Source organism: Metopolophium dirhodum, chromosome 1, assembly GCF_019925205.1.
Source record: "Metopolophium dirhodum isolate CAU chromosome 1, ASM1992520v1, whole genome shotgun sequence".
Taxonomy (NCBI): Eukaryota; Metazoa; Arthropoda; class Insecta; order Hemiptera; family Aphididae; genus Metopolophium; species Metopolophium dirhodum.
The window spans coordinates 86,424,645-86,450,916 of record NC_083560.1 but is presented as its reverse complement, the minus strand read 5'-3'; the positions used below and the strand labels follow the sequence as shown (position 1 = coordinate 86,450,916).

General features: G+C 29.7%; 1 protein-coding gene across 2 annotated transcripts in view; it reads left to right on the top strand.

The window, feature by feature from the left end:
• The first annotated feature begins 20,001 nt into the window (after nucleotides 1-20,001).
• The window catches only part of LOC132933505 (nuclear factor 1 X-type), a 155,409-nt gene continuing 149,138 nt past the window's right edge, over nucleotides 20,002-26,272 (top strand). Inside the window, exon 1 of one of the 2 annotated variants that reach the window (XM_060999777.1) lies at nucleotides 20,002-20,459. In XM_060999777.1, the coding sequence (XP_060855760.1) occupies nucleotides 20,457-20,459 (3 nt within the window). In that variant the 5' untranslated portion in view covers nucleotides 20,002-20,456. Of the gene's footprint in view, nucleotides 20,460-20,983; nucleotides 21,469-26,272 lie in introns of those variants that run through there. The other variant, XM_060999775.1, reaches the window with a different exon arrangement.

Sequence of the window (26,272 nt, the reverse complement as noted above, 5' to 3'; positions counted from 1 at the left end):
TTGTACAGTTATATTAAATCTTGTGTTTTTGTTTAAAGTAATATTCAGAAAAATTATTCAAGGGACTTGATAAAATTTATAAGATTTTCGAAACCTTCCCGGATTTCTTCAATTAATTACGGTGGTTGAAATGTCGATTTGTCTGTTTTAAATTTAATTTCACATGGTTCTACTTGTGCGCATCCTAAGTCTAAAGGGTCTGAGGTGAATAAACGCTTGAATTTGTTTATTGGTGTTTGTGTCTTTATACGTTGTTCATAGCTAAGTTCGTTAGGTATTTGTATTATTGTACCTTGTTTATCCGTTACTTCTGTTATTTTTGTTACTATTATTTTTTCTTTATTAATAATTTTATTGTCTGAATTAATATTTTTTATTTCGTATTTATCGCGTTTAATCGTATTTAATTCAGTGGCAATTGCTATAACCATGTTTCTTGGTATATTACTATAGGTATTGGAGAAATTGTATAATATGACTTCGTCATCATTATTTAATAATGTAGTTTCTAAAGTTATTTTTTTATTATTTTGTAGGCGCTCAGTTGGTTTTATTATATATTGTATTTGCTTGTCTTGCATTTTTGTGGACACTTTTAATTTTGACCTAGTCTTTGGAGCCATGGTAATATTTTCGTTAGATATAATTTTAATTTTATTTTTATTAATGTTGGTTGCACTTGTGATGCTTTCAGTTGTATAAATGTTTAAGTTGTGATTTACATTATGTTCGTACCATATTTCGTCCATTTTTATAGAATTATTATCGATTTGTATGTTTTTATTTTTAAAATCGACTATTAGGTTGTATCTAATATTAAAATCGTTTCCTAATAGTAATTTACAATTTAGTCCTTCAACGACGTATACTTTGATTTGATATTGGCGTGTGTTGATTGTAATTATTAATTCTGTTGTTCCTATTTGTATCAGTTCGTTGTTGCCAGCGCCTGTTATAGTTATTTGTTCTTTGGGTTTAGTGACTTGTTTATTTTTTATTAGGGAATAATCTATACATGATATATTTGAGCCTGTGTCTATAATTGCATTTTGTTCGTTACCGTCTAATTTTATTTTTATGGATAGCACTCTTTGTTTTCGTTCAGTATCTGAATCTACGCTTATATTTTGATTGTTGATTTTGATTTCATTTTTGTGTTGAATTAGCTGGTTTTTGGTTTCTATGGCTTTCTCGTCTTCTTGTATAGGCCGGTTCCGATATTCCCTTATGTAGTTTCCGCATATTTCGCAAAACATAACGTTTCCCCCCTCGCTCCAATACTGTTCTCTGTCATCTTGGTCGTCTAGTATGTCCTTGGATGTGGACAAATATTCGCAGTCTTGACAAAATTTTGAGTACCATATTGTGGATTTGTCTGTTTTAAAATTATTGTCGGTTTTATTTTTCTCTATAGGGTTTTGTTGGGATAATTTTAAGCGATCGAAACATTCGTGTAAGAAATGGTCTACATTTTCTTCTATAGTATGAAAGTCAGGAAAAACTGTGTTTATTGTTATGTTATTGAAATGACGAGGGTTATATGTTTCTGTTATGATTCCTGGTGTCCAATGGCAATTTTTATTGAATATCCCTATATTTTTCCTATTTAATTTCCAGTAAATTATGGCATTTGTATATTCGGAATTTTCGTGTATTAAATATAAGTTGAAATTGAATTGGTCACAGATAAACGCTAGATCGTCATCTTTAAGATAGTAGCCAGATTTGCAATTAGGAATGCCGAGCATATTTAATAATTCTACTGTCTTTCTATATATACCATGTTGTTTAAGGCATATTCGTAGTGCGTGGGCGCCACAGTCACCGTCTCCGGGTACATTTTCCGTTTTTATGAATGAACCCGCGATTTGTGATATTTCATTTTTTAATTTATCGTTAATTGTGTTATTGAAATTTTTCCCTAACGTGATTATATTACTAGTTTGTGAACCATTGTTTTTAAAATATTTATTTTGTTTTTCATCGTCATTGTTTGGTAGTAGGCAAATTAAAATTTTTATTTGCGTGTCTTGAAAAATAAACTTAATCATAGTAGAAATAACGTTCCAATCCTTTTTGTCTCGTCCGGTGCAAATTTTGGGTAAAGCTAAAGTAGTAATATTATTCTCAATACAAAATTTCCTAGTGTTAGCTAGTGTTCTAAAAATGTTAGTGTACGCTGGTTTGTCGTAATATTCATTTTTTGTTATGAGATATAGAACCCATTGTCTTCCGTTTTTCAAATAAGCAATTTCGGTTATTTTTTTTCTTTGGTCTATTAAATTTTGAACGTTGTTAAATTTATTTCTAAATTGTAATGCGATCCCCTTCGACATAGTAAGGCATTGACTTGTGCAATGGCCGATTGCGATATCATTTCGTAATGATAAAATATTTACCGTCTGTTCACTGTAATCGCATAGGAAGTCGGTTCTATCGTTATTGCTGAGTAGGAATCTTTGAAATTCGTTTAGTGGGTTCAAACTACTTATTGTTACGATGTTTTCTATAGCTTTTTCGTCATCGTCGTTTACTTCATTAGTTATTAGTTTATTTGCATTTTTTGATGTGTACCAATTTTCTACAAAATGAATATAATTATTTTTTTCAATTTTTTTATCTCTGTTAAATTTAGAGGTGTCGATTTTTAAATTAATATTATTTGTTCCCCGAGGTAGATATTCCGATTTTTCTCTTAACTCGGGTGCTATTCGTTTTTTTGAAAAATTGCAATCGTTTGCATAATGTCCTTTTTCATTGCATTTGTAGCATATTATGTTTTCTCTTCCATTAAATTTTTCCGGTGTTGAGTATCTTTCTCTGCTGTTGTCCCTACTGTGCTGTTTTCTATTTGCGTCATCTCCACGATTTCTGTTGTTATATCTATTTCTGCTTGTATCTCTGGACCTGTCGTAGGAGTTTTTCCTATCCCTTGAATAAGATCTATCTCTATTATTGCTAATTTCTCTGCTGTTATCTCTGTATTTATGGTTATTATATCTATCTTTACTATTTTCTCTGAACTTATAGTCGTTGTACCTATCGGGATAAGGACTTTTTTCCCTATGATTGTTCCTGCCTTTGTAATCTGATTTGTGTGGATATGGACTTTTGTCTCTGTTGCGTGATCTATCTTCAAAATTTACTGTCTTGTCGTATTTTTTTAAATTGTTCATTTCGGTACATAGTTGATTAATTTTGTTTTTGTAATAACTGTCTATTCCTTCTAATTTTGTATTTAAACGTTTAATTTCTTGGTTGCTGTCTTTTGTTTTGGTATTTAATTGCATTACTTGTTTGTTCAAAATTTCTGTGTATTCGCTAAGTCCTGAGCTTCTTGAATTAATTCTAAATTGCATAAGTTCATATTTTTTTAAATTTTCTTTTAACTTTTTTAAGTTACTGTTGTCGTGAAGTGAAATCGTGTGTAATATAGGTTCTTTTATACCTTTTAGTATGTAAACACAAATATCTTCCTCTTTCATATCCTTGTCTAGTTGACTACATAAATATTCTATTTCCGTAACAAAACTAGAAATTGACTCTAAGTCGTATTGTTTCCTATTTTCTAATTTGTCTTTCAGTATTATAGAGTATCCTATTGGTTGAAATTCGTTTATGAACTCGCTTTTTAGATTTTCCCATGACCAGTTTCTTCCTTTGTTTTCCAAGTTTTGTAAAAATTTGTTGGCAGTATCTTTCAGAAATATTGATAAGAATTTCATTTTTTCATTGTCGTCCCAATTGTTTATTTGTGCTGCTTTTTCGTACTGTCTAAGAAATGTTTTGATGTCTCCTTGTCCGGAAAAACTATCTGGTTTAATTATCATTTTTTCCATTTTGTGTTTTGGATTTTTATTTTTTAAATTATTTTGTTTTTCAGGTGTGTTTTCTATTACAAATTGTGAGTTGCTAAAGAAGGTGGTATTTAAGTTCGATTCAGTTTTAATTGGACTTTCGATATCTTCGTATATGTGTTCTTTTTTTGTTGGTTCGTTAGGATTTAAGTTTATTAAATTATTATAATTATTGTCAGAGGTTTGCTCTAAATTATTTTGATATAAAGTATTACTAGTGTCTAAAATTTTGTCTGTCTGAATTATTAATTTATTTGCGTTAATTTCTAAATCGTTAGTTATATTTTTAATGTCGTTAGTAATTGATTTATTTTTTGTACTATTACTTGTTTCAGGACTTGAATCACTTAAGTTACTTTGTATGAGTAAATCTTTAATGTCGATTTTATCTTTTATTGAATTTTCTTGAACTTCGTGTTTTTGTAATTCGCTTAAGGTTTCTTCAATGTCGTCTAATTCTGTGATCCCTTTATAATATTTTGATAATCTAGCCCTTAGATTATCTACGGTTCCTACGCTTTTTAATTGTTTAGATTTGCATAGTTCAATAAGTTCTGATTTTTTGTGTGAATAAATATCTGTTAATTTAGTAATTTTCGAACCTAAGGCTATAAGCTCTTCGTCATTCAAATCATATTAAGATTTAATTGAATTAAAGAAAAATTTTGTAATGAAAGAAGTTGATTTTTATTAATATATTTATACTTAACAATAACTACTTAATTTTTGAATAATTTAAGAATTAAAATTAAAATATATTTTTTTTTTGAAATAAACTAAATACAATTTTAAAGGGCGAACGAAAATTAAAGTAAAAAATTATTTAAATTATTAAAAAAACTAATCTACAATCCTAATATTAATATTTAAGTATATTACAAAACGTTGCTCACCTTGGCGTATATGTGTAGACGCACGGTTAGCAAAATTGTACTCACGCGGCACAAACGTTGTCTTGTCGGTAAGACAAAAATCGAACGCGTATTTGTTAGTTAATCGGTATACACGCACACAATTGCGTTCTGGGTTTCTACTGTACCCAAAACTCTTATAACTGTTATTTTAACTTGTAAGGCACTAAAAATTTGCTCCCGGTTACACTACCAGAAATGTACAATTAGTCGCACTTCACTTGTACAAAAAAAAAACAAAAAAAATATATATTGGTGTACTCACGAGGTACAAGCGTTACTTTTTCCGTAAGAAAAATTTATCGAACGCGTATGTGTTACTCACTCGGTATACACACGCACAAAATTGCGTTCTGGGTTACTACTGCACCCCAAAACACACACAAAAAGTATATTTTACTTTAACAGGTAAAAACACAAAAAACTTGCTCCGGGTTTTACTACCCGAAACGTACACAATTGTCGTACTTCACTTGTACAAAAAAATTGGTGTGCCAAGGGAATTTTTCCCAGACCACACGTAAAAACTGTTGTACTTCTCGTACATAAACACTTCGAAAAATTAAACGTGCCAAGGTTGAGGTACCAGGGCACACGCACAAAAAAAAAATGTCTCCGCCCGTGAATAAGAACCCCGTTGGGCGCCACTCTGTGGTATCACCCGTATTAGATAATACGCGGTACACCAACTATCGCCTTACCCTCGTATTCTCTAGTTAATGACACTCTCTATAGTTAATTAGAATGGCACTGTTAACTCGTTGAGGTACGATGGTAGGCGCTTGTCAATTCTTAGTTCGTTCCTATCTAGTTGAAATGACTCAAAGATTACATATACCTTGGCACTATTCAGTTTAATAAAACTTCATTGACACATAGTACGTATATCCCGGCGCTGTTCCTATAAAAGGTAAGAACGTAAGAATGACTAAAATAATGTTTAACTCGGGTTTTCAGGTCGGAAACACTTTTATTGTATTTAAATAAACATAAATAAAACACTTAGCAAATTCACATCGCCTAGCCCGTACTACGATCGGCGTTTCACACGCACGTCGTAGCTACGTCCTCGCCGAATCACTCAGCGACAACGGGGGCCGTGCCTGCGCGTACGGCGGTGTTATATAGAAAATATTATTGTCGCCTCAGCACATTATTGCTTCGCTGGCCTGACCTATGTCAATAATTTACAATTTGAAATATTCCCACCTATATTACATATATATAAAATAATATTATTTTGACGACTGTCTGCAATATACGACATGTGGAAGTTCCATAGCAATATTTCATAGTTCCTTGGGAATGGTTTTTTACATAATTGTAACGCTTTTTTGCACAGTGCAGTTGTTAGTAGTAGTATATTAACGCTATTAGTTCACCTTTGTTGCCACTTCGTCGCAGCTATTACATTGGCTGTATACACGGTCGTACTAAATATTAATTATACATACACACATTTTTTTAAAAAGCATTGAAAATTCAATTTTTGACAAAATATATCAAATTTAAAATTTAATAATTATTTCATAGTTAAAAATGTATAGCATTTTTAACTTTTATAGCTTAGGATAGAAAATTTAAAACAAGGTTCCACGTAAATAGGTTATAACATATAAATTACGTTATTCACAATAATATCATAAAATATACTTAGTAATATCAATAATATCATAGGCTGACTGACCGTCTTCGCCAGGAGCGGTGCTTCACTGGGGCCAGGGTGGGCAAGTGCCCCCCAACATTTGATTTTGCCCCTTTTAACTTAATTTTGAAAATTTTAATCTAATCTGAAAATCCATTTTATATTGAGCATTTTATTAAATACTATGATATATAATATAAAACAGTCCTAATACTTAATTTGTTATTATTTACATTCATTTAATACTAATAAGTAATAGCTAATGGTATTTTGATATTTAGATATAATCATAATAATAAAATAAAATAAATAATACTAATATATTTATTGATTTTTATTTTAATAGGTGATACCAATATGTTGCTATTTAGATACTTAAAAAGCCCTTTCTGTATTTGTTTAATTAAAATGTTTAACTTTTATAGCTAAGGATTGAAAATTTAAATCTAGGTTCTATATGTTAATATGTTATAGATATATAAATTACTTTTTAACAACCCACTTGCCCACTCTATTAAACTTGCCCAACTTTTTTTAATTGTATTTCTCGACGCTTTTGAATACTACTGAACATTTTTAATGTTTATCTCTGGAATGCACCAACTAGATTCACTAACTACCAAAAGAAATGGTCCTAAGAATATGAAATAACCAACCGATGGACACAATATTTCTGACCTGTTGGTTATTGTTGAATTTTAAATCAATTTGTATATTATTTTGGCATAAATCTTTGATTTAAATTTTTTTTAATTTAAATATAAGTTTGTATTATCATTATAATAGTATATATCAATATCGATGTAATTTGTATTTAATTTACGGTAAATTATTTACCAATTTCTATCGATATTTATAATTGATTTCATGCCCTAGTTTAAAAAAAATGAAATATATTTTTAAAAAAAATATTTGTACCTACCTAACTAACTTCATGCATTATTCATCAATATGTTATGTATAATTTTAGATAGTATATTAGTTAAGTTTGAAAACTAAATAAATATTTCTAGCGAAAACACTAAAAGCAAAGTGGAAAAACATATGATATTGAACACTGAAAGTGCATGGCTCCACACCCGTGCGCATGTCTATGAGCTGCACATTTATGCACAAATGGAAATTAAAGCTGCGAATTTCAGTAGGAGGGGTGATAAAATGTATCTGATTTGAATTGAGGAATATATCGAAATTTATGTTTCAAAATGATGATGTGGGGTGGTTAACCCTTCGCGGCGAAACGGTCCGCGGCGAAACGGTGCGGCGGCGAAATGTCCTAGACCCTCAATAATAACCCATGGATATTCTTATACAAACTTACTATAGATAACAATAACATAAAATATATAAAGTTATTACAATAGTTGAAATATAATTTACAAATAAAATAAATAAATCCAATGTGTGGCATAAACAAGTTTATTTTAAAATAAATTCTCATATCAAACATGAAAAAAATACATACAATTTATATAAATATGCATATTACATATTATAGTATAAATAAACTACAACTATTCTTGATTATTGGTAAGTTGAACAAAAAAAACTTAAATTTAATATTATTTAAAATTATAACATATGCTTCTAATATAAAAACATTTTAACTGAAAGAATTCCTAAAAGTCTAAATAGTACTGGTTGTAAAAACATCAGTGTATCACATTATATTTTATTTGTTAAAAACTCAAAATCAAAACAATTAGGTAAATATTTTTATATTTAATGTCCCTAAGTACACCGTTAAAAAGTTATTGGTTTTAAAAAAAATAGAACTGAAATTTAAACTCTATAACACATAATTGTACATTTTTATACTTTTTTTTAGATTGAGCGAAGCGATTTTTGTGTCTGTCATCACCTTTTAGGACAGTAAAAGTGCTAGGATTTTCATCAACAGTAACTTTTCTGATAGAAAAGTGAATCCAGTTGGTACTTTGGGGGGTCAAAAGTAAAAATTTCCCAGTAGTTTTCAAAAGCGACGTGAAAAACAAAAGAAAAATAAAGGAAAAACGGGAATTTTTACGCAAAATCTATTTTCGAGAAAGTCAATTTTGGTTTTTGGTGTAACTCTAAATAAAATGACCGTAGGGACATGAAATTTTGACTGAATGTTTATAATTTCATTTCCTATACTCCATAACATTTTCCAAATATTTTGACTTTTTTTGAGTTGTTTACGGACATAGTCAATTTCCATTTTTTTTAGTTTTTTTTTTCTATAAATATTAATAAAATTTTATCTGTTGAGTAAAAAAGCTTGAAAATTTAATAGAAGGCTCCTAGGTTTTGTTTCAAAGGCAGATGAAAAAAATTAAAAATCCTTAGTCACAGTTTTTATTTATAAGCATTTAAAGTTCAAATTTTGACAAAATACGGAAAAATCACGAAAATTAGCAAATTATTTTAAGTTGAGAATTCATGAAAAATTTTCTTTTTAAATCTAAGATTTGAAAATGTAATATAAGATTACTCATAAGTTTTTCTACCTTTATCAAAAAAAAAATGTCTACAAGAAACTTAAATTAAATTTTTATGAGCGTCTGAAATTTATATTTTTACAACATTTGATATTCACTCGATTTCTCATGTATCAATTTTCTTATTTTATTGTAGTTAAAAAACGAATGACTGTAGATACTTGAAAATTTCACTGAATGTTTATATTAGCATTTTCTATACACCATAACATTTTGAAAATAATTTGACTCTTTTTGAACTGTTTACGGACATAGTCAGTTTTCAATTTTATTAGTTTTTTTTTTTTATAAATATCAATAAAATTTTATTTGTTGTGTAAAAAAGCGTGAAAATTTAATGCAAGGCTCCTGATATAATGTTACAATTGCAGTTGAAAAATATTAAAAATACATAGGCACAATTTTTTTTTATAAGCATTTAAAGTTCAAATGTTGACAACATTTATCAAATTTATAATTTATTAATTATTTTGTAGTTAAAAATGTATAAAATATTTAACTTTTATGGCTAAGGATTGAAAATTTAAAACAAGGCTCCACGTAAATAGGTTATATATAAATTACTTTATTCACAATAATATCATCAAATATACTTGGTAATATCATAGGCTGACTGACCGTTTTCGCTCAGAATCGTTTTTCTTATACAATGATATTATATCATTGAATTTAAATTTAACACCATCCATTTCAGTGACCCACTTGTAACCTACTGCACAGCAGAGCGACATCCACTTATCCATCTTTTTTAAATTAAAATTACATACAATATTTCTTGTTAACATACAATTAAATATTTATTCAATATAATATAACACATTGTACAACTATAAACTATATCAAACATTGTGACATAATGAAATCACAACTGCTTGATCATCAACAAGCTGAGAGAAAAAACATTTATATTTCACAGTATTTAAAACAATATCAGAAGGACTTGATATATTATTGCTATTAATTAAATAAATTCCAACATGTCTACTGGGCACTGGTTTTTTAAGTAAATCGTTTACGGTAAATATTTTTACAACAGTTAATTTTATAATATAATCAATTTTTGAATTTGGTTTATAAATATTTTTAATTATTGCAATACTACCGTTATTTTTTTTATTTTTTTTTATTAAATAAAACAAAAAACATTGTTATATCTACTACCTTTAAGCAGAGCTTGAGTTGGTAGTAGAGAGTTACATGTTACAACTTAAATTATATACATATATTAATTACTAATTACAACAGCAAATTGATTATATCGACATTCGACAATTAATTAAACATAAAAGAGGAAGTACAAAAAAGAATGAAATTAATAACATATTCTATACACACATAATATTTAGACATTCCTTAAAAGCTAGAGATTATATTTCTTGTAGAAGCCAATTGTAGATTATTATTTTATGATTAGATTTGGGATTTGATCTTATAGTTTTCTTGATTGCGAAAGGCATTGCATTGAAGAAAGTTGGTCCTAAATAGTCCACGAATCTTTGTCCAATAGTTTTTTTAGTGTAATTATTTGAGATGTCATATGTTCTATTACGTTTTGAATATACAATATCATTTTTAGGAGTATTTTTACTAAGAAACATGATCGCGAATTTTTTGTAAAGTAAATTAATAGGTAGAACGCCAAAGCATTTATAATTTAATTTAGTTGATCCTTCTAACGTGTTTTTGTCAAGGCATTTACGAACTATTTTGTTTTGCTGTATAGTTAAAGGCTTAATAGCATTTTCATATGTACCACCCCAGGCAATTGTACCATATTGAAAAATAGCTTGGTAGAGAGACAGGTACACTATACGCATAGTATCTGGTGAGATTATTTTCCTCAAACAATATATTTTGTACATAATTGTCCTTAGGCGCATAGTTATACTGTTTATGTGGAGTTGCCATTTCATATTTTGGTCGAAAATTAGGCCCAGGTATCTTACCCTAGTTACCCTTTTTATTTTGCAACCATTATGGTATATTATCTGTGATTTCAATTTCATCAAATGGGCTTTGACAGGAGTAAATAGAAAAAGCTATAAATTCTGTTTTATCTAAATTTAAAAGTAATTTTTTTTGTATTTAGTTTTCGAATAATTTGGTTTAGTCCAGTAGATGCTTTAGCATAGACTGAGTCCCATGATGTATCAGAGTACAGTAAACATGTATCGTCTGCATATGTAAATATTGAACCATCCGTCTGCGAGTCACAAATGCTGTTAATATATATTATAAATAAAATTGGGCCTAAAACACTTCCTTGAGGAACACCACAGTTAAATAAAAATTTAAGATAATACACTGATCTTTTGGATTACTACAGCTAAGAACATAATTATTGGAATTTAAAGTAATTTGGTTATAATAAATGGTGCTAAAAATTGAAATATTTTCATTTATCTTAAAAGATTTTTTTAAATTATCCTCATCATAAGTCAAAACTGGTATGGGTTCTTCTCCTTCAGATGCAGTTATTTGATTCTGAATTTCTGAAAGAGGATATCTACAATACTTTGTCGATTTTTTTAGTATCTGAATATAGTTTTCATATTTAAATGCACTATAATTATCCAAAGATCCATGCAAATGTGCATAAAATGGTAAGTGGATTAAACTGTGGACATTATAGTTAATAAATTGAGAACCATAAAGTGATGTATAGTTTTCAATGAATTGTCGTAAAAGCTGTAATGCTAAATTATTATTTTCATTACTAATTTGATTTGAGCATAATATTCGAATCGATACAACTAAAAGAAGAAAGTGTTCATAAAATTCTTTTTTTAGATTCAACTTCAATACAATAACCCCTGTAGCTTTCTAATATCCAAGATCATCAAGGGATCTTGGAAGACGAGAATATTCAGATGGTACAGACTTTCTTAAATTGTACAAGGATAGAGAAATATTAGATTTTTTTCTTCTATAATTCTAACTGGTTTTTCCCCCGTATCCAAAACTCAAGAAGGCGTTTCATTACCCCTTGGAAAACACAATGCATATAATTGAGGACAACTGTGTTTGTCATATTTATCGGAAGTTCTATTAAAGAACTTACACCATCTTTGTGATACTCAGGATTAGATTTAGATCTAAATGAATCATTACTATGAGACGGAGCAAACATACCTAAGCTTTTTACTCTATATTCTATAAAATCTCCTTCTACTTCACAAGAGTTACAAGAAAAATACCCATTATGGTTCTTAACATTTAATAAGACTGATTTTGCTGGAGCGTCAGCTACAATATGAACAATTTCAAAGTTTATTTGTTTATTTTCAATTGTAACACCGCAAGTTAATAAGTTATGTAGCTCGGTTATAAATGGTCTAAAATATTCATTTATATTTCCCGGTTTGCTTTTATAACTATGGTAAAGACCGACGGGAAAAATATTTTTTTGCAAAAATAGGTAAATTTGTAAATGATAATAAAATAGGCCAAAACTGAGTTTTTGAGCTCTTTGCTAAAGGTAGGCCATCAATATTAAAACTTAATTTAATTATTGTTATTAGGAATATATCTGAACTGTTTAACTAAATGAGGTTTAATTATATTTAATATACCTATATCTAAATATGAACCATTTTGTATTTCAATGATAGGATGATTAGTGTAGTAAACCCAAAAGCCATTATAATATTTTAAATAAAATAAGTAAAATAATAAATTATACATAGTATAATTTATGAGTAGAAACGTAGGTATTAATATAATCCTAAGTAACAGGAAACATAGAGCAAAGGTGAAAACAACAAGTTGTTTTACCTAGTCACAAAATAGTGCAATTCAACAATATTAGGAATGTATTAATACCCACAGCTATAATACGATATTAAACAATATCACGTAGAATAAATTATACATTTAGTATAATTTATAATAGGTAATGTAGGTAGTAATATGCAATGTAAAATAGGCCTAAATAACAGGAAGCGTGGATCAGAGGTGAAAACAACAAGTGGTTTTACCTAGTCCCATCATAATGCAATTTGACATTACTTGGGAAGTAATATTAGAATATAGATATCACGCCACCAATACGTCATTGTTAGAACCCTCATAAATACGGGTAGATCACCTACTATTACTTAGAAGATAGTCAGCCCTCGTCGTAGGTCTATCAAGCTTACGACAGTGCTTATATAGTTATTTTGTAATTCAAACTTGTAATAATAAAGTGTTACGTAATTGTCATATTTAAAAAGTCTAAAAAAGTGTTATTAATTATTTACCTATCTTTCTCAACCGCGACTCAAGACGACAACGAACGTGCTACGTCGTTTAAATAATTATTGTATTAGTGTTCAACGTGTCCTTCACTGCGATCACTACATTAGCTTTATGTTCACGTAGAATAGTTATAATGTCTTTTGGTACCTTTAAACCAACTCTACGCAGAATAGATAATATTTCATTTGCACATCCATAAGATACATTGGAATTTACAACCCATTTACGAAGTTGTTTTATTAAATGTTGATTTGTACATTCATTAGTATCCAATAACTCTTCTTCAACAATTGGCTGCACATTTTTTGAATTTTCCTAAAAAAAATATATAAAAATGTATTAATAATATATAGAAAAAATAAACTACATCAATACTTGATTCTAACTAAGTTCATTCTCTATTCGCCTTTTTAATTTCCTGTTAGATATGCATCCAATATTTTTAATTCTTGTACAAGGTGTTACAGACCCTAAAACAAATTGTACATCAATATTTATACAAAACAAAAAAAAAATGAATCATGTAAAATATACATAGGCAGTTAATGCAACAAATTATAATACAACAACTCATTTTATTGTGTATAAATAAAATATTAAAGTTCCAATACTTAGTTATAAAAAGTACAAAATATAGTTAGTTTAAATTATTATTATTATGGTAAATTTGCAGATGGTTTTTCTCTATCGAATCTGGTTTTTGCGGTTCTAAACCAACACTGAATATCTAATTCAAAATTTGAATCAGAATATTGCAAATGCTGCTTTTTGATTACACCAACCAAAAAAAAAATTATTTTCATTATTTTCAGTACACAACACTGTAGCACAAAAATAACACAATATACTTTTCATTATAGCAATAATTTTAAAATCCTGAATTTTAAACTTTGTCACATCCTTCTCAAAAGCTCTACCTGTCCACGAACAGTTGATCGCAAATTTGTTAGTAAATAATTTGGAGAGCATTCTTCTAATAGTACTTTTTGCGTCAACACCACCAACAGAGCAAAGCATCGTTTGCTATAAAAAAATAAATTATGAATGCAAGAAAAACAGAAATAAAAAAGTTAATTTTTTTTTATCAAATCTTACAAATTTTTCATTAATGTCACAATGTCATCTGTACTTAATTTATTTTCACAATCCAAAATGATTATTTGGGAAGTAAATGGAAATTGGTCCAAGAATTCTTTATCTGGAACTTTTGACAAAATAGGTACAATTTGGGAAGTCAGCGTTACAACTTCACTTCTTAAACTACTAATTTGGTTCATTCATCAAGCGATTAGCAACCATCTCATTCAGGATCTTTTTCAAAATTTCATGCAGGGTTTCTAATATATAATAACAATTAAAATTATTTTTTTATACCTGGGTATTCTCCTATTTTATTTGATGATAGCAATTTAGCATAGAGCAATTTTTTCCAAACTTTTTTTGTATGGTGACCCACAAATTATAAAATCTATAATTATTAAAATATACCATTATTCAGTTTAATTACTGTGGTTATAATCTACAATCAAGATGAACAGGCAACAGCAGTTTAAAATTTAAATAGCGTCTATACAAAATTTTCCTAATCATTCTGTGGTAATAGTAACAATTTGCAACAAAATGTAATTACAGCTCAAAAAACTTGATCAATAAATTACACAACAATTGAAATATCACTTAACATTACTCTTCATAATCAATTTACAATTATGCGAAGCTAAACTAAGGTAACCTAAACTAATATTTTCATAGTCATTAAATTTAATATTCAAGTCTAAAGACTTATACCAATATACGCATACCAAGTACTTTTTAAATATTTTTTAACTACATTCATACAAAAATTTCATATTTTTAAAGATATTTTGTAAGTCTCAAGTTTTAATCGGCATTTAAAATATGATTTTTGAAAAATATTAGTTGACTGGTCCAAGTTTAGCACTAATCATATATTCATATCAACAACTTTGGGCAAAAATAAGTTATTTCAGTAAAAAAAAATATTTATATATTTTTATCATAAAAATTAGATATGTATAGGTATAAAGAAAAAAGTTAAAAATAAATGCAAGTCTGAAGTTGAAAACTGCCCCAAGTTGTAGTATTTAATGATAATTAGGTAACATTATTAGGAACTAGTTAATTACTTATAGTAATAAATTATAATTGACTATTATTTTACCTTCATAATATGTTCTTAAGCTTCTGTTTGTGTCATTTGAAGATATTAAGATTTGCGAGGCGCTAGGGTCATTTTGATATCCTTCAAAATTAGGAACCTATTTTACAATAATTAATAATAATATTTTACAATAATATAATATCTTGTTTAATTTCTTGTTTGGTTACATAGATTAGTCATTATTATACCTTTATATAAATTAATTACCTGCTCTAAGATAGATATTTCTGTAAAATGTTCATCGGTTGTTATTGACATATTATCTGTATATACTTGAGTAATAGATGATTGTGGTGGCTCTGTTGTTATTAACATATCTGTGTATATCGGAGTAGTAGATAATTGTGGTATGTTGTCCCTACAACTCATATCTTCCGAACCAAACAATAAACTGTTAGATATAACTGGAGCAATACTGAAGCCAGGATCTAGATACAAACATTTAAATTAAATAATAATAACTACCAAAGTGCTTTCGCTGTATGTTTTTTCCAGAAAAAAAGCACACTTCAGATGCACACTTTTTTTTTTGCCGTTGCGGCAACTTATGTTCTTACCTTATATTACATTATATCTATATTATATCAGATATATAGATATAATGTAATATAAGATAAGATGGCAAAACGGCAAAAAAACATAAGTGTGCATCGGGCGTAAATAATAATATGCAGCATTATTTTAAAAAAAGTTCTATAATCCACCATACGTCATCTGTACTATCATATACTGGAATCATGCATCTTTGTTTTGCCACTTGTTGTTGTTCTTCGATATCAGTATCGAACAATATTGAAGTTATAACGTTAGAATTTGCGTAAAAATTCCCGTTGTTCCTTAATTTATATGTTGTTTTTTCCAGCGCGTTTGAAAACTATTGAGAATTTTTAATTTTCTCATTGCACCAACTTTTGTGTTTTGTGTATCAAGTCAGTTACCAAAATGAAAATTCAAATGGAACGAGATTTTAACAAACACCTTTTCAGATATTGCCGATTAAAATATTGTCTATTCTAGTTATAGATCATTCAAATTTTTACTGGTCCTGAGTTTTACTGCCCCAAACGGTGATGGCAGACATAAAAAAAATTTAATAAAAAGGTGGGTTAGTGGATTTTGCTCTGCTGTACAGTAGTTTATAAGTGGGTTATAGTATAATGGATGGTATTAAATTTGAATTCAATGATTTAATATCAATATATCATTGTAAGTATACGAAAAACGATTCTGAGCGGAGACGGGTTGTCAGTGTGGATATTTTATAATATATTGTTATTACTTATTATTAGAGTTAGGTTGTTGATGACTTGCATTTTTTTTCTTTTGATCATATACAATGCTATCTTATTTAATAATTAGTTTCATGATTCCTTGATTCAAAATGTATTTATTTTATTTTGCATTTTTTGCATTTTTAGGCCTTTTCATATATAGATGTTAAAATGCATTTATTTGTTTTTTAACGTCATATTTTTTACATTTTTCATATTTTAGGTCATTTTTGTATTTTTTTTACAAAGTGGGATCATTTTTCTCAAATGATTTTTGTTTCAGATTTAAAAAAAAAATTTATAATATTAAAAAAAAAATAATATTATTATTTATTATTGTGTGGATTTTGTTATGATTAAATCGCGTACTGATTAGATTTAATTTTTGCGTGTTATATATTTAATTATAAATATAACAACTTGTATTAACAAGTGCTTTTTCACACATAATATGCCGAACTTACACACTTTAATAATTTTATATTATTCTTTATATTTAAATAATTAAATGCTTACTATTGTCTATTAATATTACAATTCATATTTTAAATTACTCTGATGCCCATTATCACAACCATAATATACCTCTAATAAAAATTATTATATTTAAAATAGATTTTTTCCACTTAAATAAGTAGATTTTTTGGTCATTTATCAGGGCATTTTGTGTGTGTTTTAGGTCATGAACATCCTTAATCTAGTGATAAGTAATTGTTTACAATTCAGTCTCTAATTTGGTCAAATAATACAAATTGGACCTTATACATTCATTTTATTTTATGAATTATGCCTTAACTTTTAAGTTTCAATGAATTAATACTTAAGGAGTACAATTATTTTTTTGTGTTAGTAGGTAATCTAGAGAGAATATTAGATAGTAATTAGTATTAACAATAAACAATATTATACTTTAAAATCAAAGCAATATATTTTATTGAAAGATATAAACTAGATAGTTTGGTATGAAGAGTGGTTCTAAAATTTAAAGTTGTATTACTGTTTCTATTTAATTTTTATAAACTTTATGTTGTTAATGGTAATGGACAAAATTAAATTACACTGAAGTAAAATTAGATATGAATACTGTGATTGAGCTGTTTTAATTACTTCAAAATGTATATTACACTTTAGAACAATAGAACTGAATTTATATGGGCATATAGCTATATCGTATACAGATTAAAATACAAAGTGCATATTAATATCTGTAGATATATCATATTATATAACAGTAAGTATATAGAAACTGTATAGTTTATTAAAAAGATCCAAGAATACTTATTATGACTTTAAGAACAAAATAAAAAAATGATCCTGTTACAAACAAAAATTAAATTTGCATTAATATATTGTAAATAATTATAAACATAAATATTAATTTAAAAAATGTCACACGCATATTATATGACCTGAATAAGAGTTTTCAATTAACCCTTTTTAAAAACTTGAACCACTTGAAAGTTTTCTGTGATTGTGTACAGAATATAAAAACGTTAATTCAATCTTGAAAACGTTAAAAATAAAATAATGGCTCTTTTAAAAGGGTTTTAATAGCCTTACTTAATATTATAATTGATTCCGTTTTTATTTCACACATATTTTTTTTATATAATATGTGAGAGAATTTATAAATCAAATTATTATTGAAGTAGGGAATAACTCTATTATTTCTTAATACTATAATAATACTTGAATTATAAAATTGTTTAACGAATAATAAATTACTCAGAGAATTTTCTTTAGAGCTTATTTGCACGAGACAATATATATGAAATTATATAGCGGACGATAAAATATTCAACGTTTACGTAAGTCGTAAATCGTTCGTCTCTCTATATAAAATTATAGTACATTATACACATGACGTATAGTATTATACATTTATAAATACATTTCAGAGGTCGATACAGATTGCTACCGATTCGAAAACGCATATTATGCTGCCTCGCAAAACCACACGAAAGTATAAAAAAAGTATAATATACTCGAAAGACGTATACGTTGCGCGTGTTTAATTAGAAAAAAATCTCGTAAACTTCGTAGGGAACGCACTAAAAAAGAAAATCGTTATAATAACGTAGGGAAAAAACCAAAATAAATAGCAACGTTCCGGTCGTAAGAATACGGAATGATAAAAAAAAAAAGATGTTTAAAAAAGCGTATCGGCCAGTGCGTGGCGGTGGCGGCGCGGCGGGCGCTCTGCGACGAAGACGCGCGTTCTACTAGGGCCGCCGCCGCCGTATAGTCACTAAAAATAAAGTGCACTACGCGACGTCACTGCCGCCGTTAACCGTCCCGGAAATTGGGACATAGTTTTTTCGCACCCATCTGCTGCACGTGGAGTTAACGTGCACATTATTTCGGACCCGTTTAAAAGAATATAATATTATACTAGAAAACATCGTTATGAAGTATTGTTATGCAAGTCGATACGGCATAATATCACAAAAATGAATTTTAATTAATATTACTGTAGAACTGTAGAAGTCTAGACGAGGGCTACAGCAGCAGCGGATTCAGGGATCCAAGGACAATTCCCCCTCCCTCTAACAAACACCGTGGTGGCGTAGTATGTTTCCTGTATGTAAAAAAATTTCATATTTACATAGAGTCTCTATATGAGTAATATTATAAACATTTTACAACAAATTTTTTGGAATAAAGTTTTCCAGGTTATTTATAGAACTTAATCACTGATCTGTTAATTTACATGACATATCAATATTCAATCTCAATAATTATACTACCTACTTTCTAAACTAATTATAATATATTATTAAGCACCATGTTTCCATACATTTATATTAAGATGATGGGGGGAGGGATGTTAAATCTCAGCTTTAAGTACTACTTTTATCTTAGAAAAATATTATGTAAAAAAAAATGTGTTGAACTACTGTGTTTTGTCCCAAAATTGAGCACAGGATCCATCACAGCTGGTAAAATGAATCCGGTACAATTTATCGCGGCACAGCAGGGACAATGACATTTTACAGCCAACACTGCAGTTCCTGATCCAGAACTCTGTGCCTTTGAGAGAAAAATGTTGGTTTTTCGGGGAATTGAAAGACGTTGTTGCACATCGCGCGATATTATGACCGATGAGTTCGTTGCACCGCGCTCGTACACACACTCTCACACACGAAGCAAAGTCGCCGCCGTTCGGTCTTTGGTGCGTATATACTTACGCGGCGGCAAAATCGTGTGTGCACGTGCACGTGTGTGCGTGCGCCCGCGTAGCAGCAGCAGCCAGCAGGTTTATTAATAGAACGGCGGCCGTCCGGTTGACGGAGACTGCTGCGACGGCGGTGGCGGCGGCGGCTGTTGGAAGGAGAGTTTATTTTTGCGTCCGGTAGCAACCAGCCAGCCAACCAGCCGGCCGGCCCAGCCACACCAGCCGCCTAGAGCAGTCGACGGCCCCGGCCCGGGACACGGCCGCCGCTGGATGCTGTCACACACTCGCACGCACGCACACACACTACACACATGCACACACACAAGCACGCGTGGATCAGAAACCAGCAACGACGAGACGGCGCGCAACAGCATCAGCCCGAGCCAGCAGTCTGCCGGCAAACATCCGCGAGCGAGCGCGCGCGCACCACAAACCGCACGACGCACACGCGCGTCCTCTCCCGTACACGTTATACGCGCGCGAGCGATCGCGGGCGCGCGCGCGCGTGTCGGTTTTCTCCGCGTTTTCCGCCAAACTTCCGCACCGGTTTCCTCATTGCGAAAAACGCGCGATCCCCTCGCCGTCGTTAAGTGCATACGAATATCACCACATTGGAACCCAGCGTCGTCGTCGTTATGAGCGCCACGTGACTGGGCACACGATTACCGCCGCTTAAACTCGGAAAGCTCAAACACCATGGTAAGTATTTTCGACGACGATTGATGACAAAATATTATGTATATTTTGATAATCAACTGTATTTGTGTGGTTGTGATTTTGGGGTCATAATAATTATATGCATTGACTAATATACTACAGGTACCTAGGTATATAATAGTATTGCTATAAATGAGCGCTGGTAACTAATATATTATATATTTGTATATATATTATTACGTTATTGTCATACAGTTTAATGTACCGTACGACGTGTTGGTAAAAAGATGCGGCGAAAGAAAAACAAAAGTGAAAACTTCCCGTGGGGTGGCAGAGGGGAGGGTGGTGGTGTCCGTGGTTTGCGTTGTTTCTTCGTTCGCGCTCGCGGGAGGGGAGAGGCGTCTGCGTGAGGCGCACGTGCGCGCTCCCCAAAGGGGGGTGGTGGACGGGGGGGCGAGGGCCGGCGCACGCGCTGCCGCACGCTCCTCCCCGACGACGGTGTCCGCCCATCGGTGGTCCGGCCGCGTGGTGCTCGGCCGCCGCGTGCGGTACTTTACGTATCATTCACCGCATCTGCTCCGTGCCGCCGTCGCAGCGAGTCGTTCGCCGCCCGCACACATACCGTCGTCGTCGTCGTCGTCCGTGTGGTATACGCGCCGCCGATCAGCGTGAATTTTATTATTCCGATTAGTTTTTTTTCCCCCAATGTCTGTTGGTTTATACCGTCCAAACGACGACAAATACTATCGTGAAACGACATATTTAATACAATATTCGGGTGCAATGTAAAAAGATATAGGTACTATCCGGTTTCGGTCCTATGACTATACATATTGTATATATTTTTATATTTTGTTGTTAAATTGCATAATACACACGGAGGAACAATTTACGCGGAATTTTAAGAAAACGTAAACAAAAACTTTTTATTTATTTAAATCCGTTTTCGCGTTTTGGACACATTACGATTATGTTCATACCGGACTCACTGCGCAACTACATGATAGAACCGGACGTGTCCAACTATCTGCAAGCACCTTCGTCCAGTCAGGTGTGTGTTTAATATAATATGTCTATATATATATATATGTATTACCCTTTATTATTATGGTTTTATATAAATGTAAATATTTTATAAGATTTTATTATAATAGTTTTAAAGTATACCTATTACCTACCTAGTACCTACCTATTATACATGGCTGTATGTAATAAGTTCGATGTGGTCGAATTTAAATACATCATATTATATAGGTATATTTAGTGTTTGAATAATATGCGTACCTATAAGTATTTCTCTTGATCCACTGTAGTAATATAAAGTAATATCTTCGTCCTTCATAGTATCCGGAACGCTCGAATTTCTATACTCCGGTCTTCCGCGTCGATTCCAATAATTTGTTGCCCTAAATATTTGTTCGAAGAAATTGAACTGCCGTACCGTATATATGTAAAGGGCGAGACAATATTTTTAACTACATAGCACAACAATTGCGTATTGACATTGGCGCAGGTGTGCTTTTTGGCCGATGTCCCGTACGCATTTTGTTGTATAAGTATATATATATACGCTGATTGAACTTACCCGGGCTGTTAGCGAAATCGGTATTTTATCAAACGACAGTTGTTGATAGGTCGCACCGAAATAAAAATGTGTCATTAAAAATAATAAACATTTAATGGCGGTATACTCTTTAAGTGTAGCTACTAGCTAGTGAGTTCAACATCTGTGCGAACTTTTTTCTTCATACAAATCACAGATTCTTTAATGTATATAATATTTATGGTTATGAAAACATTAAATTCGTTTATATATATATATATATATTATTCGTTGTGATTATTTAAATATTGAAAAAAATCACGGTTTTATTCGTTATACCTACCTATTAGGCACATTTAGTACATTTTGAATTATACGTTACATTTTAGGTAATATACTAGATTATGTATAACTTATATGAACTTAAGTAAATTACCTACCTATACTATTATACTATTATAATATTAAAAGGTAGGTAAATATTCACATTTTGAAGTACCTAGGCAGAACATTTTGGTTTTGTTATATTCTTGTACCTATATGACTAAAATAAAAAATAAGTTATCTGAAAAAATACAAAAAATTAGTTTGTTTATTATATACTACATTATTACACCCACCTATATACTTCTACATCTTTTTAATATAAAATTATTTTTAAGTTATAACATCTGTTAGAGGTAAAACCGATTTTCTGCACCTTTAGGATAACACTATAGGTATAAGGTACAATGTACATCGACACATCGTATACCTAGGTCACTTTTGGTGGAAGTAATACTAACGTGGTTCCCTCCTCAGCTGTAATACACTGATACTACAGGAAAAAGAAAAAATATTTATCACTGAAACGTAAAAAAGTATACCTAATACAATTAATACTTTTCACATTTACACCTATATATTTTTGTATTTGTATGTATCTAACTTTGAAATTGTACCTAAATATTAATATATTCATAAAACTATGTTAAGACCTTTATTATTTATATATATAATATGACAGAAAGTAATTTAGATGCTTTCCATAGTTTTCTATGTAGGTATGTGCATTGGTATAATATGTTACGTATATATAATAGGAATTATATGATCGTAAGAGTCACTGGTATTCTTATATATTTATATATATCTAAGACATAATTTTATTTTTCAACATTCTTATAATTTATTGAAAATCAATAGGTACCTATATATTATATTATATCAATACAACGTAATTAAGTAATAAAATCACTGTTAAAAACATAGTAAATATAATAAAATATAGGTACCTACCTAATATATACTGTGTTTTATACTTAGCATATTATATGATACTGTATAGTAATATTTTGTTTACACAATGTATACTTAAAACTTTTACAAGCACTTCGGAATTTATTTCATGGTAATTTTAAGAACTTAAGTATATTGATAAATTGTAATAATTATAAAAAAAATCACAAATAACTATTTTGTAGAGAAAGTATATTATTTTGAAACATACCTATATTATTATGCCGGTTTGCCCACATGACCATATTATATTAATATGTTATAAACCTGCACGTATAGATAATATAGGTACAGTCGTTTAGATATGCCTTTATAAGTTGGTATATAGGTACCAGATTTTTGTTATTAAATAAACGATACCTATATTTATGTTATTTTAATGTATTGATTAAAATATCTACCTATCAAAGACATTTACATTTCTACATTTTACTTATACCATTGGGTATTTATTTTGTTACAACTTATACTATACAAAACCAATTTGTATTTGAGAAACTCTATATTATATAGGTTTTTACTTTTATATTGGAGATAAAAATCGAACTTTCGATATATCCATGTATGATCTATAATTAATATAATTATATTATGTCTAAATAGATAGGTACCTCCCTTAAGTATTGTACACATTATACTTATTACATTGAATAAAATAATAATATTTAGCTGATTATCCATGTGCCAAAGTATATGCAATTGTTATATAATAAGGGAAAATACATTTCTAAATTAAACATTGTATGCGGTTTTGTTGGTTGTGACTGCTGTTTTGACAGAATAAATTTAATTTTCTTAAAAAGTATCTTATGAAGGCGATACTTAAGTGATAACCTTAAAATCTGAGAATCTTCAGTAGTTCTATCTGTTTATACGTTAGTATTATTAATTATATTAGACAAATTGTTAATGAAAAGAAAATATACAATATTTTCCATAGTAAAATTATTAAATTTATCTTTTTTTTTGTTTAACTGTTTTACAAAATTATTGTACAAAAGTCCGATTAGATAGTTAGATTTATGATGGATTTTAAATTCAAAATTGTCTTATAATAATAAATTTAAATTTAAACAATAAATATCTACTATATAATATTTTATAATACTGTGCGTAAGTATGCGTGTGTGTTTATATTTACTTATATTATGTGCATTCAATTATCATTGTACACCGACAAGACATTATTAATAGAACCTCTTGGGGTCCTCGACAACGACAACGACAACGTCGCAGCGATTTCCCCGGTACAATTTATATATATGACACACACATACACAACACATACACACGCATCACATATATCTACTATAATACTATAATAATAAATTGATATGATAGTATATAGCTACTGTATAGTAGGTACCTACCTACTATAATAGTTGCTGATGCAATATATGCATTTTTAAATGTATCATAATATTATATACGTTTATCAATTATTGCAGCATATCAGCGAGTATTTTGTCATGTGAAAATAATAATTAAAATTTTGATAAAATGTAGCTGTTTGAATTTTCCTTGGTGGGGGGTCCCTACGCATCGGTAAAGGGGACGTCCAGTGGCGGAGCCTTTTCTCGCGCACGCCCGTTGAGCATATCAAAAGGACCACCCGCGTATACGATTCGTGTCCGGAAAAATAATTTTACCACCTCTGCGATTTTATTATGTATACCACCCCCAAGGCCTATATAGATTACGTATGTCACCCAGCAGAATTACTATACCCCTCTTATTACAGTAGTATAACCTGTTGTTGAGTTTAAAGACTGAATTATGCTAAACGTGTGGTATATAGTTATTGTATGATTTTATTGAACAATACCTATACTTACTCTTTGAAATTACTAGCGTATGTAACTTTGTATTTGTTTCTTTAACGTCACGTTTGGTGGCGTGGTGTGATACTTACTTTTGCATGGTGCAACCCATAATTGTTAAATATTTTGCCGTATATTTTGCACAAACTATGGGATGTCCTGTAGCCTATACTATTATATATTATATTAAATAGGTTTAAAATATTGGTTATATTGCAGGTTCTAAAAACATTTGTGTTACGTTTTACGTTTTACGCACACTATAAAAATACATGCAGTTAATTCCTTTGTACGTATATAATATTAAGTAGGTTTATGGTCTATCGCAGTTATTTCTTTAGGCCTTACAAAATATATCATCATATATTTTTAAATCCAATGCATTTTTGTTTAGAAAATAGAAAGACTTACTCAGATAATTTTTTTTAAGTGTGTTGTTACTATATAAATAAATATAAATAAATTCTAGTCTGATTTTATTTATAGTTTAATAGTTTTACTTATAGTTTATAATATGTACCCACTTAAATCACTTATAAGTTATAACTACACTTAACATTTAATATTAACTTTTAATTTCTGAATATTTCACATATTATTATAGATAAATTAATTAACAACCTACACCTACCTATTTAGTTATTTATAATTTCAAAATTGAATGCGGATAATGAACAATAATTCACACTTCACTAAATGATGTAATTTGAATTTATCTACTTATTACTATACTTAGTTTATAAATTATTAATAATAAGATAACAATTTAATTTTTGTAATAAATTAGCTGAAGCATTTATTTCAAGTTAAACAATTTTAGTAATATCTCGCGATATCTCAAAACTATAATAATATACATATGGGTATAAATATCAATAAATAGATTTATTGATAAATGATGACAGCAGAGGATTGGCGATATAGTCGACTGCTATAACAGTTATCAGAGAGTGATCTCTGATACTGATATCCATTGGCTAAGTTTCAGAACTCCGTAGGTATATACCGGTAGTAACGTTACTTTTGGTGGTTTTGTAGTACTTATTTAATAAATAATACAATCGAGTCTTACAAATCTGTGGGTACTGACAGATTAAAAACACTTGTGAGTTGTATAGTAAACATTTTAAATTTAAATAACATTGATTTTTATTTTTTATGTATGATTGATTTTAAGTATTATATTAATGTTTTGTTGTGCACTCATTACATGT